Source organism: Elephantulus edwardii, unplaced genomic scaffold (assembly GCF_000299155.1).
Source record: "Elephantulus edwardii isolate Elephantulus edwardi_28Jun2011 unplaced genomic scaffold, EleEdw1.0 scaffold00080, whole genome shotgun sequence".
NCBI classification, from domain to species: domain Eukaryota; kingdom Metazoa; phylum Chordata; class Mammalia; order Macroscelidea; family Macroscelididae; genus Elephantulus; species Elephantulus edwardii.
Window position 1 is genome coordinate 11,866,140 of NW_006399830.1, and position 18,595 is coordinate 11,884,734.

The 18,595-nt window shown below is 38.0% G+C and overlaps 1 protein-coding gene across 1 annotated transcript in view; it reads left to right on the top strand.

Annotated features, from left to right (window-relative positions):
- The first annotated feature begins 8,120 nt into the window (after positions 1 to 8,120).
- The window catches only part of BAZ1B (bromodomain adjacent to zinc finger domain, 1B), a 63,538-nt gene continuing 53,063 nt past the window's right edge, over positions 8,121 to 18,595 (top strand). The window contains exons 1-2 of the mRNA XM_006889686.1: positions 8,121 to 8,231; positions 9,945 to 10,089. Of these exons, the coding sequence (XP_006889748.1) occupies positions 9,991 to 10,089 (99 nt within the window). The 5' untranslated portion in view covers positions 8,121 to 8,231; positions 9,945 to 9,990. The remainder of the gene's footprint in view (positions 8,232 to 9,944; positions 10,090 to 18,595) is intronic.

The following is an 18,595-nucleotide window of genomic DNA, read 5'->3' on the forward strand; positions in this document are numbered from 1 at the left end:
GGATCTCCGAGATGATTGGGTCCTGCTCACTGCCTGCCAGATGGGCCCAGAATATTGCAGTTGACTTGTTAAAGGTCACATGCTCAGTAAATAATATCAGTACTGTAACTAAATCAGTAAAACTCAATGCTGCTTCTTCACTTACCCTTATAATTCCAGGGTTAACCTATGCAAGAGTCAGTTTGCATAAGGTAAATAGCATTTAAAGGGTGATTTATTTATTTATTTTTTTACCTTTTCTCATCCCTTTAGGAGTTTTGGAATGCTTTGGGGAAGCATCTGTGTCTGCTAAATACGATATTACTGTAAAGATACGGCTTCCTTTGTACAACGTTTAAAACATCAGCGAAGTAAAAATTACTCTGATACGTCCTTTTAAAATATTGTTCATCTTTGGAATAGTTGATGGTAATTCATACCTTGATAGCAGCATGTTAATTACTCTAGAGTATTCGAAACATCTAAAAGGAAAGGAATAAATCTGATTTGTAATATATCTGATCTGCCATTATAGCAGCATAGGTTTTCCTATTTAGAGAAGTTGTTAAAATACATATTTAAGAGGACTTTCTCTTAATGAAGGTAGTTGAAAACTGATGCTTTAAACTTTTTAAGTGCTATGTACTCAAGTTTTTCAGTTTTTATTTCACAAATCAGTATTTAGTATATATGTTGCTACTCAGGGCATCTCATATGCCAGTTTTTTAATTGTTTGAAAGTTTATGAAGCACTTTTTCCATTCATTATATACAGCACATTGTTTTCTGACAGAAACTACTATATTCACCCCTCCCACTTCCTCTGTAAAATTCTGATTCCATTAATTCCTCTGTTTAACCCTTCCTGCCATCTGCGCTTTATCCTAGTGTAAATTACACTCTTTTGACCTTATAGGTTGGCAGTTTTAAAGAGTCAGTAGTGCCTTTCTGTTACTGGTCATCTGGTAGACCTCTTCTGTTTGGGTGGAAATTGAACAAAGGGAAGAATTTTATTCTAGGTTCAGAGGGTGGTTAAAAGTCATTGTCTTGGGATTTCTACTAGTCTGCTGGACCAGTAAATCTGGCCTTTTAAAAGTTTTGTTCCATGTTTTCCTTACTTTCTCCCAGGATCTTGGCTACTGTGATCCCTTTTCTAGCCATCAGCTGTGGTAGCTGGGCACCATCTAGGTCTTCTGGTCTCAGGGTTGTGGAGGTTGAGGTTCACATGGTCTATTAGTCCTTCGGATTAATTGTTTCAATAGTGTTTAGAGGAACCCTTTTAGCAGTAGTATTTCAAACTGAGTTCTTAACATACTGGAGATTATTGCTTCTTTGGAATTATTAACAAGTGGAAACACTTCAAGTGTGATTTTTAAACAGTTCTATGGCAGGTTGACAATAATTAGGTTATTGGTTTCATAGAGGAGAATAAGTATGTGGTTGAGAAATGCTGTAATTTGAAGTATTGCTAGTTCTAGTTTATACTTAACAATTATGTTTTAGTAAAATTTGGTATTTTTTCATGTACTACCTGCCATGTATATGCTATGTATAGTAAATACATACTTAGAGCTGTAAGTTACTTACACAGCAAAATGTACACAACAACTCAAACTACATTTTACTTAAAAGGTTCACTGATAGTGGTTACATATTCCTCCTTGTGTCAGGGTTTTCCCTAACTCTGCTTATATTGCTTCATCACCGTTAGGTAACTTTCCCCTTAAAATCTTAGTTACATCTGTTAATTTAATCTTCTGTAAGCCCATTTCTATCGAGTCAATTCTGACTCATAGCAGCGTTACAAGATAGAGTAAATTAAAGCAGCCTCATAAAATTTCCAAGGCTGTAAATCTTTATGGGAACAGATTGAAGCAAAGTGGCTTGAGAATTTTGAACTTTGACCTTTTGATTAGCAGCCAAGGGCTTCACTGTGCGACCAGGGTGCCTTCATTTCTCATATGGCTAATTCTTTGAGATGAACTTTTTTACTAAATGGGCTAAATGGTTTAAAGATGACGTGGTACTATAGTGTTGGTTCAAGGTTTAGAAGTTTTTTATAGTCAGTTGTGGTTAATGTGCCGTCAAGTTGCCTGCGACTCATAGAGACCCTATGACAGCCCTAAACTCTCCTCTGTTGTGTGCCAATCTTATTGTCTCTGACACACTTATCCCCACTACCCCAGTCACTGAATCAATTCATCTCATTGAGGGTCTTCCTCTCCTGTGCTGTCCCTTCACCCTCCCTGCATGATGTCCTTCTCCAAGGACTGGCAACATGTCCAAAGTATGTTAGATAAAGCTTCAGAATCCATGCCTCCAAGGAGCAGCTTGATTTAACCATCTCTAGGATAAACCTATTCTCTTAGTCCATGGTATATTCAGTACTCTTCTCCAAAACCACATTTCAGAGGCATCAGTTCTCCTATAATCCCTAGTCATTGTCCAGCTGTAGATTTGAGAATTCATGGGTTGAGATGGTCTTTGTATCATTATATTTATTAACCTTCTAGTGGTAAGAATACTGTAAGCATTTAATGAAGGAGATTATATATTGATGTTTATGTTTATTGCACTGTAGTCCTGAATCCATGATACGTATCTCCTAAGTTTGTACCATAGACAAGACACTAGATTTTATTTGGAAAAAATCTATCAAAATAAATGTACTTGAGAATACAGTAATGATGCACTGATGTAGATACTTAAGGTGAGTTTTTTTTTTTTAATTTTTTTTAAGGTGAGTTTTAAAGTAGAAACTGAAGCTAAAAGCAGCCTGCTCCAGATTTAATACATTTGTTGTATTATTTCACCTGGCCTAGTTTCTAAAGCTTAGAAGCACCTAATTGATAACCTTTATAAATGAATACTTTCAGGTGGTGCCCATGATGAGGGGCTGTTAGCATCTGTAGTTAATCTGGGATCATTATCAGCCAAGAATAATCAGCATTCTCTAAGAGTTGAGCAGCTGTATATGAATTAAGTTGTAGGACAGAATGTAGTTAGAATACTGAGTTTGTGTGCTGGTATTTATAATTTAATTGCTCTGAAATATTAAAATATACCAGATTAGTTTTTAGTTTAGTGACAAACAGCTTCAAAGAGTAAAAAAGAGCAAATGAGGAAAGGAAATCTTAATTTGCCTGTAGTTGTCATTTTCTCACTGAGAATTTTTAGACTTCCATGCTTTTCTGGACCACTTTCAGTCTGTTAAGCCCTGTATTAAAAGAAGTGAAAGGCTAAAGGGAACAAAGAATTAGCATATCGTGGTGAGGTTAACACTAGAATTAGTGAATTCAAGTCACAAAATTGATTTAAAAATATCAATTATAGGTTATACAACCTTTGGGGAATTGCTTTGACATTTTTTCTGCAATTATATTTGCTGTAGTTGCTGAAACATAAAAGCTGCAATTGACATTTAAGTGGTTGTTGGAGGTTGAATGATTTATTTTGGTAACCTAAATCTGGAATTATTATGTAAACTTAAGAATACTGATTCTTTCGAATTGTAGGATTTTGAATTTGGGACTTCATAGTAATCTAGAGGACCAATCTACTAGCATATCAGAGTTAATATTAGAGGACATTTGTTCCAAGAAGTAAACCTTAGGCTACAGGGCTATCCAGTAGAGGTAGTACATGAGTCACTTAACAACTACTTCACCTTTTTATTTGCAAAGTGCCCCCATTGTGCTTTTAGTTAAGTTTATGGTGAAGAAATAGATGTATGTTACCCAGTCATTGGACATGTATCATGTAGAGTACTGAACACAAAGAAGAATAAAACAATGACCTCAGCGTTTATACTTTCCTGGATGTGCCAGATTGTAGTCTTATTTAATAGGTCTGCATCACCATTATTCCTAGTTGGGTTTTGTAGACTGAATCCTACTATTTTTTGATTCTAAGATGCCAAAATACTTTATGTTCCTCTACATTTTCTTCTTCTTTTGAGGGTAACATATTATTCCAGTGACATAATTTTGGAAGTGGTAAACTCATGCTTTTTTCTAAAATGGTGACTTCTGGAGAGCCTTGGGTGGTGGTGTCTGTGGAGTTGCCCCGCTAGCCCAAAGGCTGAGCCTCTGGTGTTGGAATCCACTAGCAGCTCCACTGGACAAAGATAGGCCATCTCCTCCTGTACAGTTTACAGCTTTGGAAAATCAGTGCAGGGTCATCCGTGAGTTGGTTCCATTTTGACAGCAGTGAAGTTTTAAAATAGTTTGTATGATTGTTTTTCAGAATACATTGGCGTATTAGGCCTGTTTTCTTTTTACTTGTAATAACAGTGGAAATGAAAGAATCTCCTATACCAAAGAGTTTGAGATCATATTACAGAGAGATCTGTATCCATAATTTTATTTCAGCCACTGTTGGAAAGTACAAGGATTGGCAGCTCTCTTGATACTTGTGATCTCAGTGTATATTCTCAAGTAGCATCTGTTGCTCTGTGTAAAAGTAAATTAGTTACTTGCCATTTGAGTTTAAATGTAGCTGGCTGATTGTGAATTCCAGCTGAAATGGTGTTCCCACCTACTTGTACTAAAATGATTTTTTTTTCTCTTAACCTCCCTGGAAGGCTGAAGAGTGACCACAGTAGTCTTTGTGAATGTTACATACAACTTAAAGAGGGGATAAATATTTAAAGTATCTTCATAACTTTATAGAATTTTTTTGAAAAGTACTGTAAAATATCTTACTGTTATTGTGTGCCATCGAGTTGGAACCAACTCATAGTTGACCCTCAGAAGCTGTAAATCATATGGAAATCTTTCTCCTGCAGAACAGTTGGGTGGATTCAGACCTTTTGTCTTTGGGTTGGCAACACAACACCCTACCTAACCCCTAGGCCACCAGAGCTTCCTGTTGTAGTAAAATATAACAAAATAGACCATTTTAAATGTTAACATTTACCATATTGTAAAACCATCCTCACTATTCTCTAAAGTTGTTCATCATCCTAGGAAGATTGGCAGTACCCATTAAACAGTAACTCCTCGTTTTGGCTTCTTTCAGCTCCTAGTAACCATTAGTTCCTGTTAAGTGACTCTTAACTTCACAAGAGATAGTAACCTTGCCCTGTCCTGTGTCATCCTCACAAACATGCTACAGCCCATTGTTAAAAGTCACTGTGGCAATCCATCGGGATGAATTTTCTTCTCTCTTGCTCACCCTCTCTCTTTCCCAGCTTGATGTTTTTTTCCCCCAAGGACTTGTCTCCTGACAGCATGCTTAAAGACCATGAAAAGTAACCATGAGTAAACTTTGATCTGTTGTGCCTGTTATGTATAAGTATGTCAGTGTTTAGATATTTTAGATACTTTGTGTAAATGAGATCATACAGTATTTGTCATTTTTATATCTAACTCCATTTGTTTGCTATATTCTATCTAGTCTGAACTGACACATCTGACCTTCCAGCAAGTTCTCTCTCTCTCTCTCTCTCTCTCTCTCTCTCACACACACACACACACACGAGAAGATTGCCTGTCTTTCTCCCACCTCTTGGTGAATTTGAACTGTGTAACTGTGTGCCTTTGAGTTGATGCAGTAATTTACATTAACACTGTGAGCCGCCGAAGCTCCCTAATTTTACTTAACAGTGGTTTGTTTTTTGGTATTGGTCCCCCCCCCCATCTGACTGGTTGGTACAGGAGGAGATTGTCCCTCCTTCTCCAGCAGAGCATCTGGTGGATTCAAACCACGCACCTCTGGGATTGCAGTTTCTTGCCACTAGGCCACCAAAGCTCCCTTAACATAGTGTTTTTAAGATTCTCCCATGACATTGTATTTATAAGACCTTCATTTAAAATTATCAGTAGGTAAGTTGACATGGTGACTGCTGCAGTGGGCTTTTTTTTTTGTGAGTTGGGTTTTTTTTGTTTGTTTTTTATTTTAATGTGTGTGTGTGTGTGTGTGTGTGTGTGTGTGTGTACCATCAAATCAGAACTGACTGGTACAAGAGGAGATTGCCCTTCCTTCTCCAGCAGAGCATCTGGTGGATTCGAACCGCATACTTCTGGATTTGCAGTGCAGCTTCTTGCCTCTAGGCCACCAGAGCTCCCTTTGCAGTGGGCTTTCGTGTGCCAGGAAGTGTGAGGATGGCGCAGGATAGAACAGGATTCAGATCTTTTGTTCATGTGGTCACTATGAATCATACTTTGTGGTAGCTAACAACACCAACAATGCTTCAATGAACATTTCTGTACATGTTTCTGTTCTAGACCTTGTTTCCAGTTTTTTGAGTATATACTTAGGAATAGAATTACTGGCTCATATGGTAACTTTGTTTAACAGGACCTGCCAGCCTATTTATCACAGTAGCAGTAGTGGCATCCACTTCTCAAATAGCTTGCTTCTGGAAACTATGAACTTGTAGAAACTATACAAGTGTTCAGGTCTTTCATTCATAGGGTTGATATGAGTTATCTACGACTTGATGGCACTTAACAACAACAACATACCATTTTACGTTATCATCAGCAATAGACTAGTGTTCTCTAATTTTTCCATATCCCTTATAACACTCTTTATTAAATTTTTTTGTTAATAACGATCCCAGCAGGTTGGAGATTCTGTTTGAATCCCGGGAAGTATATTTCGTGCACAGCCATCACCTTTCTGTTAGTGGAGACTTGCTATTTATTGCTAGTGTTGAGTAAGTTTCAGCAGAGCTCTCAGGCAAAGACTTGGGAGGACAGTCTAACATCTCCTTCCTAAAGTCAGGCAGTGAAACCCTTTGAGTCACAATGGTCACATTTGCAATTGATCATAGGCAGAGCGCCAGAGCAGCAGTATTCAAGCCCTTTGCCCAGTTTTTGTTGAGTGGTTTGTCTTTTGTTGTTACTGAGTTCAGAATATTTTTTAAATGCAAAGAAGCAGCTAGTGTTTCCAGAGTCCTGGGTTCTTCATAAATGCATCTTTTTAGTACATGTACAGGATATTCCAAACCCTATTTGGAATAAATCCATTGTTACCCAACCACTGTGGAAGGGAATTTCTTGAACTGCTGATTATTCTGATTTGTAAAACTGTCTTCCATACTTTAAATTCTTTACCTTCTTTACCTAGGAGTTGTGTTTTATTTTGTTTTTATTTCATGAATTTGTGACATGAGTTCTGAAATGAAACTTGGGTGAGTTGTTATGTGCATTCAAGTCACCTGTGACTCAGCAACCCTATGTACAACGGCCCTAAACCCTGCTCTATTATGTGCCAATTTTTTGTCTCTGACACTTCTACTCCCATTACCCCAGTCACTGAATCAATCCATCTAATTGAGGATCTTTCTCTCTTATACTGTCCCTCCACCCTCCCAAGCATGACATCCCTCTCCAAGAACTGGTCCTGCCTTTCAGCATGTCCAGAATAGGTGAGATGAAGCTTCAGAATCCTTGCCTTCAAGGACCAACCTGATTTCACCCTCTCCAGGATGAACCTGTTTGTTCTAGTAGTCCACAGTATATTCAGTTCTCTTCTCCAGCACCACAGCTCAAAAGGCATCAATTCTCCTTCTAACATCCCTAGTCATTGTCCAGCTCTTGATGCATTGCAAGTAATTGCAAAGACTGTGACCTGGATCAAGTGCACCTTAGTCTCCAGACTGACATCATTGCTCTTCAGTACTTTGTAGAGGTCTCTGACAGCCAATTTTACCAATGCAATTCGTCTTTTAGTTTCCTGGCTGCTGCTGGTACCAAGAGTGTTAATTGTGGAGCCAGGCAAACTAAAGCTGTTAACAATCTCTTTCTCTTCATCTGTCATGATACTGCCAGTCAGGGTGAATTGAGGAAATTGTGTTGATATTATTTGTAAAGCATAATAAACCATATAGATCATACTGTAGTATAAATATTATTTAATCTGATAAGTAGAAATCAGGAATGATTTCTCAGAGCCCTTCGGAATTTAGAAGTTTTTCCTGTGGCCTTCTCCTTAATTTTATTTCCCTGAGTCACATGCAAATATAATAATAATCAGCTTGTTTTGGATTTGCTGATTGACTACTGTGACTATAATCTTACTCTATGCATTATAGGACAGATACTGTAGATATTTTTCTATGTATAACAAGTATTATGGATGTGGGTTGTCTGTTGCTTGAGTATTGTTTTCCTGAGCCACTACCTACAGAGAATATGAAGCCAGGCTGGAGAGGTACAGTGAACGCATTTGGACTTGTAAGAGTACCGGAAGCAGCCAGCTAACACACAAGGAGGCCTGGGAGGAGGAACAGGAAGTTGCTGAACTGTAAGTAATAGAAGCATTGTCCTTCTGACACTTTCCCTGACTATTAGGAAAAGGGGAGTATTAATTCTAAAGCAGCATTTAAGTTTCTGGGGTATAAATTAGGGTATACCATATGAATTGGTGTTAGTTGTCTGTGTTTAGTGGCAACTTGCTAGTAACTAAGTATGGAACTTAGTAAGCTGTGTACGTTAGGTATTGTTGTGGATTGTTGAGTTGGAATCTGACTCATAGCTGATCTTACGGGTTTTCAGAGATGGTAAATAGCACAGGAGGATATTGCCCTTTGTCCCTTTGAGCGGCTGAGGGATTTGAAGAATGTGTTTTTGGGTTGGCAGTGCAACTCCTTATTACTAAGCCACCAGAGGCTTTTGGATATTCTGGTTTTATACTTTTACTTTGTGAATCATTTACAAGATGAATCTGATATAATCTAAAAGTAATACAGAAATGTAGAATAAACAGAAAACGCTCAAACTCTGGACCAACTCATAATTGACCTTCCGTTGGGTTGTGAGAGGCAGTGAACTGCACAGAAGATGATTCATCATCTTCAGGGCAGCTGGTGGATTTGGACCTCATGTCTTTGAGTTGGCATCACAACTCCTTACCCTTATACTAGAGCTCAAACAAACAGAAGATGTCCTTTATTTAAAGGTCACTTGGGAGGGGAGCTCTGGTGGCCTAGTGTCAAGAAGCTGCACTGTAGTCCTAAAGGTGTGCAGTTCAAATCCACCAGATGTTCTGCTGGTCAGGGAGGAGCAGACCCTCCAATTCGACTGTACACAGAAAAAGAGGTCAGTTGAAATTTTAGACATTTGTGTCATCTGTCAGTTTGACAGTTTATCTGAAAGGAGAGGATTCTGTTTAAGACCTGTCTACATTAAAAGTTCCCATTATCTGTTATTCTTTCAAAGAAAACACTCAGAATTTGGGCAGTAGGAGCATACAAAAGATAAGGAGAAACCAGAGATGAAAAACAACTCTTGGGAGTCAGGAATAGAAACTTTTCCTGTGGGTTTTCTCATTGACTTTGATTCTTGGTTACAGATAAATGAGAAGAACATACAAGTTAGTAATCTAGCCCTATTCTTTTCTTTTGCTGGCATTCTAACACTGGAGTTCTTGTAATAGTACCAAAAAAAGTTACCAAATTGCTTTCTAAAATGATTGAACCATAGGCTCTCAACAGTATGTAAATGCTATTTGGCACTATTCAGGTGGTCATAATGGCTGTAATAATTAGAAAGTGACACCTCATTTTAATTTGCAAAAATTCAATTTAAGCTATGGCTTTTACATGTAAACCCTTACTGATTGATGTATTTTCTGCATCTGTGAAATGAAAATTCTGTGATTCACAAGGTATTGTGAGAACTAAGTGATTGAATGAGTACATATGAAAGCATTTTATACGCTAAAATATTGCACAGATGAGACTGTGGTTTCCTAACTAGTAATTGACAGATGACATGAATGAATAATTTACACCTAAAAAGAGAAACACAACACAAAGGGAAATGAATGGGCAAAAGTCTAGCTCAGCTAGTAATAGGAGGTACTTGTTACTGTGACGCTAGGGATGAGAATACTGACCTGCACATGGTCTTTAATTTGTATTCCCTAGTGCCTTGAATGTAATTAATTCATTTATTTGGACTGAGTTTGCATAGGCTGTTCTGTATCTGCAGGGTAATTACTAACATATTTATTTAGTTTGAAGGAGGAGTTCCCTGCTTGGTATGAAAAACTTGTTCTGGAAATGGTTCACCACAATACAGCATCTTTGGAGAAGCTAGTGGATAGTGCCTGGATGGAAATCATGACCAAATACGCTGTGGGAGAGGAGTGTGATTTTGAGGTAAGTTTCTTTTCTCCCCCCCCCTTCCCGTGTACTGTCAAGTGAGATCCAGCTGGCACAGGAGATTGCCCCTTTCTCCAGCAGAGCATATGGTGGATTTGAACTGTGAGCCTTTGGGATTGCAACGCAGCTTCTTGCCAATAGAGCTCCCATCTTTCTTTTTTTGTAAATGATGGTTTGACTTACCATGTTGATAGGGTTGATGTTTCCAATATGTGTCATGTATATGTTTGTATGTGTAAGAAAAACTGGGCTGTTTTTGAAGTCTGCTTTATTTAATATAATACAGGGTTTGTTTTTGAAGTCTGCTTTATTTAATGTAATGCAGGGTTATGTATTGCAAGAGTAAAATTTTAGAAATAAAACTAGAAATGTTTAATATATTGAGATAATTGCTATACTATGTACTTTTTGTCTTTATGTTTTGCCCATTTTGAAAAAGATTATTTTGATCATTTTTTTGTGATTTTGGGGGGTGATTTTGTTTTGTTTTTGTCGTCATAGCTTAAAGGCTTTCCAGTATTTTTAGTCTAAGCCTTTGATACCAGTAAGCAGTAGTGAGACCACCCACTTTATTCCTTTTTAAATTTTCTTTCAGTTTTTTAGATCATCTAGGTAAAGGGAGCTCTAGTGGCGTATAGGTAAGGAATTACACTAGCAATCCAAAAGTATGCAGTTTGACTCCACCAGCTGCTCTGAGGGAGAAAGATGGGCAGTCTCCTAACTGCCTGTGAAAACCTGCTGGAGGGTCAGCTATATGGTGGTTCTGGCTCAAGGGTACATAGCAACAAAGGATAATTATTATTTTTTTAAAATTTTTATTATTTTTTTGTGTGTGCTGTCAGATTGGATCTGACTGGTAGAGGAGGAGATTGTCTTCCTTCTCCAGCAGAGCATCTGGTCGATTCAAACTGCATACCTCTGGGATTGCAGTGCAGCTTCTTGCCTCTAGGCCACCAGAGCTCCCTAACAAAGGATAATTACTATGAAAATGGTATTGGTAAGTGCATTGATTATGTGGTAGACTAGATCTGTGTATGGTCTTTATAGGAGCAGATCTGTCTCCAGCCTTTGGTTAGTAGCCTAGCATCACTCAAATAAAATCCACTACTGCCAGGTTGTTCCTAGTCAGGGCAAACTCCCATAGGGTTTTTGAGATTATTTCTTAGGGCAAGAGACTGCCCATCTTTTTTCTTGCAGCAGCTGGTTGATTTGAACTGCTAACCTTTTGGGTAGAAGTGCAATACACTATGCATTCTGTCACCAGAGTTTCCACTTCAACTCAAAGTCATTACCATCGAGGTGGAACAGATTCTAGCTGACCCTCCAACAGATTTTCAGAGGCTGTAAATCTCACAGGTGGAGAGTGCCTTTCCTTCTTCTGTGGAGAAACTGGGAGATTCAAACCACTTGCCTTTGGGTTGGCAGTATAACTCCTTACCTGCTAGATCACCAGAGCTCCCTTAGGTCACCAAGACTCCCTATATAATTCTTTGAAAGCTTAGATTAAGATACGGGAGGAAGGAACTAACAATTGTTAACGTATCTGTATTGAACATGATGCTAGTGACTTTGCATACTTTCTTGGATAACTTGCACAGAATTCTTGAAATGGCACAGTAAGAGAGGCAGAAATAATGAAATAACTGGTTCAAGTTTATATAGTGTATCCATTTAATACTGCTCTCTGCTTAATATCTGACTAATACTGGCCAATACTTTAACCTAATGAAAACCATTAAGCTTGTAATGGTACATTCTCAGACTTTATACCTTGAGATTGGGTAAGAAGGCCCTTATATCTGTAGGTTTAACAACTTGAATAACTTTAGTTACTCTAGACAACACACAGTATGTTGTTGTTAGGTGCTGTCAAGTCTAGTACAACCCATAGTGATCCTGTGAACAATAGTTCTGAACCCTGTTCTCTCCTTTGCCATCCTCAGACATCCTGACATTAGAGCCCATTGCAGCAGTCACTGTGTCAGTCCACCTGGTTGAGGGTCATCTTCTCCTTCACTGACCTTATAGCTTTCTGAACGTCATGTCCCTTTCAAAGGAATAGCCCCTCCTAACATGCTCAAACTATGAGGCAAAGCCTCATCATCTTTGCCTCCAAAAGAAGACAACATGGAACAGCGTTAACTTAATCAGTAAAGTTACTTGATTATTTTATACACTAAGACTTGGGAAGGATGACTTCCAGGTTTAGGTTGTTGTTGTTTGCCTTTGAGTCGAGCACGACTCAGTGACCCTATGAATATAAGACCTGAAGCTTGTCTATAATTATTGTAGGTTTAGTATAGAAGTTGAATAATATTGTCAGGTGAGTCCCAGTATATGGAGTTTTGGTACTTAGTTTTGTCACCTCTTTAAGAGATTTTGAAGTGCTGATTTAAATAGAACAGGAAAATCTAAAACAAAACTTCCGTCCTCTCAACTTTTATCCTTTGTTCTTGGCTAGATCTTGAGTTCCATAGCCAGCCATGCTTAGCTGCAGGGAAGCTGAGAAGATGAGTATCTGAATTTTTTAAAATATCAAAAGAGGCAAGGGAGAAAAGGGAGGGAGATGACTTCGAGTCTACCCACAATTGGTGCCACCAAGTAGTAGTTAGTATATAGCCAGTGATTGATGGGACTGGAATTCAAATTCTTATTGCAGAGTTCTTATTTTTGCACTAATGCACTCTGACTCTATCTCTAGACACTTCTTTTCATTTGTGATAATTGTGGAATGACTGTCACTTGTGGCCACTGAGTCAGAAATAACGCATAGCTCAACCTCCATTGGGTTTTCTGGGGCTGTGAAGCTCAAAGGAGGAAATTATCTTTCTCAGCCCCTGCTGGATTCTAACTGCCAGAGAGCTACTACCTTTGGGTTAGGAATGCAGCTCTTTGTGGACTGCACCACCTGAGCTCCCTGTGGGATGACTGTTGCTGTTGTGTGCCCTGCAGACCGAAGTAACCCATTTCTGACCTTCCAGCAAGTTTTCAGAGACATAATTCGCACTGGAGACGATTGCCATCCTTCTGTAGAGGAGCAGGTGTATTCAATCTCTGTGTCTGGGATTATAGTGCAGCTTTTTATCACTAGGCCACCAGAGCTCTGTGGGATGATGAGTGGATTTTAATTACATACTTCATCTCAGTCAACATCCTGGCAAGAAACAGTTGCATACTAATGGTATAATTGAGTTTAGTTTAATAAGGGGACTGATCAGGCTCTCATGATCAAGCAGAACTGTTTGAAAGATTGAGTTCTCTAGGGCTGTCAACCTTAGGGAGACTCTACTACCACCACCTCTAAGTAGCAGGGGAACTGGCGGGAGGGCGTGGGTACTGAAACAATGAGAGGAACTGTAATTGATAGCAAAATACAACCAAGTGGAATAAGTACTCCTGTGTCCCTCTTTTGCTCTTTGATTTTCTGGTAATGCTTCCTGTGGCATGAACCTGAACAAAATCCAGAATTCAGAGGACTCTTTGATGTAATTTATAAAGATCATTTTACTTAAGCCCAGAGCACAGTAAATTAACAAAGGAGATGGATTTGAAATTGTAAAAGGAAAATAAATTTGCATATATCTGTAACAATAGCGGTATCTTTACCTCTGGGCCAGTAGACAGCATCTTGGTTATACAGTCAACTATTTTGGTACCAGCAGTCAAGAAATCAAAAGACTTGTTGCGGTGAGAAAATGTGCTGTCAGGGACCTCTCCAAAGTGCTCAAGACCAACAGTGCTTCCTAAGTCTTTTGAGTCTTTTTAAGTTGCTTCCCATGCCTCTGGAAGTGGGGCAGAGACTGAGAATGATGGAAGAATCAGTGCCTTGGAGTTGTGGGATTGAAGAGTACTGAACATCTCTTGGATTACCAAAAGAAAGAAAAAAAACCAGTGTTTTGGAGAAAGTGTAGCCAGGGTGCTCCTTGGTTGGTAGCAAGGACAGTGAAACTTTGTCTTGCATGTTTTGGGCATGTTGTTAGGTGGGGCCAATTCTTGGAAAAAGATACCATACTTGGAATGGTGGAGGCTCAGAGAAAGGAAGACCTTGAACAAATGGATTGACAAGAAAATAACTGTGGACTCAAGTCCATCAGAGATGGTGAGGCTGATACAGGCTAGAAGAGGGTTCACAGGTAGTCCACAGCATATGACACAATACCCACACACTTCATTTTATTTACTGATTGATATTTAGGCTGCTTTGACTATAAGCAATAGAGCAGTAATGAGTGTGTGTGTCTCTATGTGAACAGGTCTTTTTTCTTTGGGTGATAACTGGATGTGGAATGACTAGATCTTAGGATAGAGGGTTAACTTTTTAAGAAATTGCTTTTTAAGATTGTTTTCTATGGTGATACTATTTTATATTTCCACTTTTAAAAAATTGCCAGACTGCTTTTACTAAATTACATTCCCACCATGAGTATAGGAAAAGTCTAATTTCTTTGTATTTATTCTAACACTTGATATGATCAGTCTTTTTCACTTCAGTCATTATATCTCATATAGTTTTAGTTTTCATTTTTACAGTGATTAATAATTAATTTTAGTATGTTCTCGTGTGCTTGTATGAAATTTGTATTATTATATTTCATGGAAATTTTATAAACCAGATTGTTTTCTAATTTTTTACTTTGGACAGGTTGTATTGTGAGTTTTTTTGAAGAGAAAATAGTAAAGATTTATTAGAAAGTTATAGTCTCAAAGGAATGGACCTTCCTCCTTGAAAGGAAATATGGAGGAGAAGCCTGTATTGTGTTTTCTTGTAATATATTCTAGATACAAGTCTTTTATCAGATACATTTTTAGCACATATTTTCTCCAAATTTTCAGCTTGTTTTATTTTCGTCAGTGGCTTTTAGTTTTTTAAAAAACAAACTCTGGTCAAGTTTTATTTTTTTTTTAAAAAAATTGTGTGGTGTCCTTTCACCTGTCTTTGTGTCATACTTTTAAGGATTGGAATTACCTGGATCAGTGATAATCAGTGTGCACCTTGTGCAATCATTTCTACCTGCTGTGCCCAGTTCAGTATTATTGCCACTGTAGTGGTGGACACCAGTATTGGCCACCATGATGGGTTCTTTTGGATTTGGTCAAGGCTGGGTAGTATTGGCGATGATGCCTACTTTTACCTTATCTCTTCTGATTTTGGCTTTGGGCTTGAAGCCCTCTGCTGCCTTAAACCCTAGGCCAGGCCTGGCTTGCCTGGCTCCTGGAGGCAGAGTAGTCTTTCACATGTAAAAACTGCCACAACACCCGTGCACACAGCACCATGCTCTCTTCTGGTGACCAGATCATAGCAGTCTTTCATTGTTTTTGTTCAGACATTCCTCTAGGTCGTATAGCCCTGGTGTACAAGTTGCCATACCATGGTCACTTGTGGTTGCTGTGAGGCTGAACACTGTGACACTGATGTGTCAAATGCGTTAATGGTTGGCTACCCAATGTGGACAGAGAGTGGGGTGGAGCTCCCTGATTAAAACAAGCTTGAAAGGAGGAGTGGCATCTGCTTCCATAATAGCTTGCCTCCAGAAACCCTGTGAACCTGGAGAGAGGACTCTCCTTCATAGGGTTGCTATGAGTTGCCTGTGACTCGACAGCACTTAACAGCAACTTCCCCCAGCACATACTTTCCACTTTTCATGATGAGTTGTAGTTTCAGAGTTGGTTTGCTTCAGTGCTTGGTCGTCTTTGTATTACATTCTTTCTGATTTAGGTCCAGGGTGGCACCTAACCAAGAGTAGCTGCTAGGATGGCCAGGGAGGGAGAAGAGGAATAGTGTCCTGTGGGAGCATTTTACTGTGGTTTTGAGTGAAAGTTTACAAAGCTAATAGTTTCTCATTCAGTGATTTGTACGCATTTTGTTGGGACATTAGTTGTGGTCTTCTCAATGTAACAGCATTCTTTTTATTTCCTCCCTAGGTTCCTTGTTTCCATTTGCTTCTCTTTCCTGACTTCTGAGCTTTGTTTTTGGGCAAAAGAAGTATTTGGTTTTGATGAAACCAAACAGAAAATAAACTTCACTATAGCAATGATCACATTAAATAGAATGGTCTAAACATTCCCATGACGAGGTAAAGATTGTCAAATTGGATATGAAAATAAGAACCAGCTGTAGATTGCTTACAGCAAAGATCAAACCTAGCCAAACCACTTGTTGAGTCCGTTCCTTTGTCTTCCAGAGCAGAGCTTTGCTTCATAAGGATCTTCAAGGCTGTCACGTTGTTGAAAGTGGGTTGTTGAAAGTGGATTCCCAGACCTTTCTTAGGAGGCAGCTCCTGCCAGCCTTTTGGTAATAGTCACGTCACAGATATTTGTACTGCTCAGGCATTCACAAGAAAGATGTAAATAGGATCAAATGAAAAGATCAGAAAAGATAAACCAGGCTGGCATTCTTCTAAAGAAATCTGGAGTGGCAATACAAATACTCAGACAAAGTTTTCAGAGCAGAAACTTACCAGGAATAAAGTAATTTCATCATGACCAAGAGTACCTTACTGACGCCTGTCAAATCAGAATCAATTCATAGGTTACCCTCTAGTAGGTTTTCAGAGACTGCTACTGTATTATATAAGAGGAAATGCCTGTCTTAAGGAGCAGCTGATGGATTCAAACCACCTGCTGTTGAGTTGGCAGCACAACTACTTACCACTAGACCATAGCAGTCCTAAGTGTTTATTCACCTAATATCAGCTTTAAAATAACAGTAAACAGGTGTGCTCTGGTGCCCTAGTGCCTAGAAGCTGCACTGCAATCCCAGAGGTACATGGTAGAATCCACCAGATTCTCTGCTGGAAAAGGAGGGACAATCAACTACTTTACCAGTCAGATCCGATTTGATGGTGCACTCAGAAAAATAATTTAAAAAAATTTAAAAAAGTAAACAAAAATGGATAAAATGCCAAAGAGAAATAGACAAATCACAGAATTTGAGTTGTCAATACTCCCTTCATAACTGATAGAGAAAAGCAGCAGTAAAATACACATTATGAAAATAGAACATATTTTGTACCATAAAAAATCAGAATAAATTTAAAAGTGTTCAAGTAACACAAAGTATATATTCTAACCAAAATGGAATTTTAGATAATAGATGCCTGAAAAATTTGCAAATAATTAGAAACTAACTTGGGAATAAAAGAAAAAACTAAAGGGAGATTAGAAGATAATTTTGTCTTGAATGAAAATAAGAACTTACCAGAATTTGTAAGATGCTTTTAAAGTAGTACTTAGAGGAAACAGCACTAAACAATTTTAGAGGTGAAGAATGTTTCAAGTTAGTGCTTTCAGCTTCTAAAGAAATTGTACAGAGAACAAATGCAACCCAAAGCAACCAGAACAGAGACACTCTGTGGGTGTAGTCTGTAATGGGTTGCACAGGTAACCAGAATAAGCAGAACGGTAGATATATAGAGTGGAAATCAATCAGTTTAAAAAACCAAGAAAGCAATAAGAGAAAATCACTGAAACAAGTTGATAATCTGAGATCAGTAAGATTGATCATTCTATAGGCTAAATTCTCAGTTAAAAAAAAATACAAACTAATATTAGACATAATAGGTAGCATTGTAGAGTCTACAAAAATTAACAGAATATTAAGGGAATATTTTTAACTCTTTTATGCCAGTAAATTTGCAGTATACATGGACAAATTCTTTAAAAGACAAACTCAACAAAACTCAATCAAGATTAGAAAAATTTTTAGCCCTTAAATTTTTTAAAAATTTCAGTGAATCTTACTACTGATTCTTCCAAAGGTATAAATCTTACAGGAGACTGTTTCATCTTTCTGCCTAGGAGGCACTGATGAATTTGATCTAATGATCTTTTGGTTAGAAATTCAGTGCTTAATCCATGATACCACCAGGCACTCTTTGTTATGAAAAAGGTTAAAAAAATATTGATCAGTAAATGGGGGGAAAAATTAGTGACAGTTTTAGTTCATACTGATATTTTACACATTCATAGATATTTTGTTTCTAACATTAATGGTCATAGGTTAATGTAATTAATTATGTCTAGTCAACTTCTTGGGATCTTTGGTGCTAAGTCTGTAGGGAGTTGAATGGCTAAATGGTGAATCCAACTATTCTAGGAGAAAGGTAGATACCTCCCATATAATTTGCAGCCTTAGAAAACCCTCGGCACAGTCACCTTTGATTAGATTTCTACTTCAGGACAGTGAGTGAACTGTGTGTATCAACCCCATATCATGTGTTGCCTAACTTACCTATTAATTTCTATTCCCCTTTCCTTTCCCTGTTACCCCTCCAATATTGATTCTGTGTGTATACCTTTCTGTACCTTTTTATACCAGTATTAGACTATAAGTGTTTTTCTGTAACTGACTTATGTCACATAATAATATGTTCTGGATTCGTCCCTGTACAGTAGTTTACCATTTCATGACTTTTTCTTTCTTTTTTTTCTTTTTGTAATATATGACAAGTATTGGGGAAATTATATGTGGAAATGATCTACATTATAATGTGTAAAAATTATA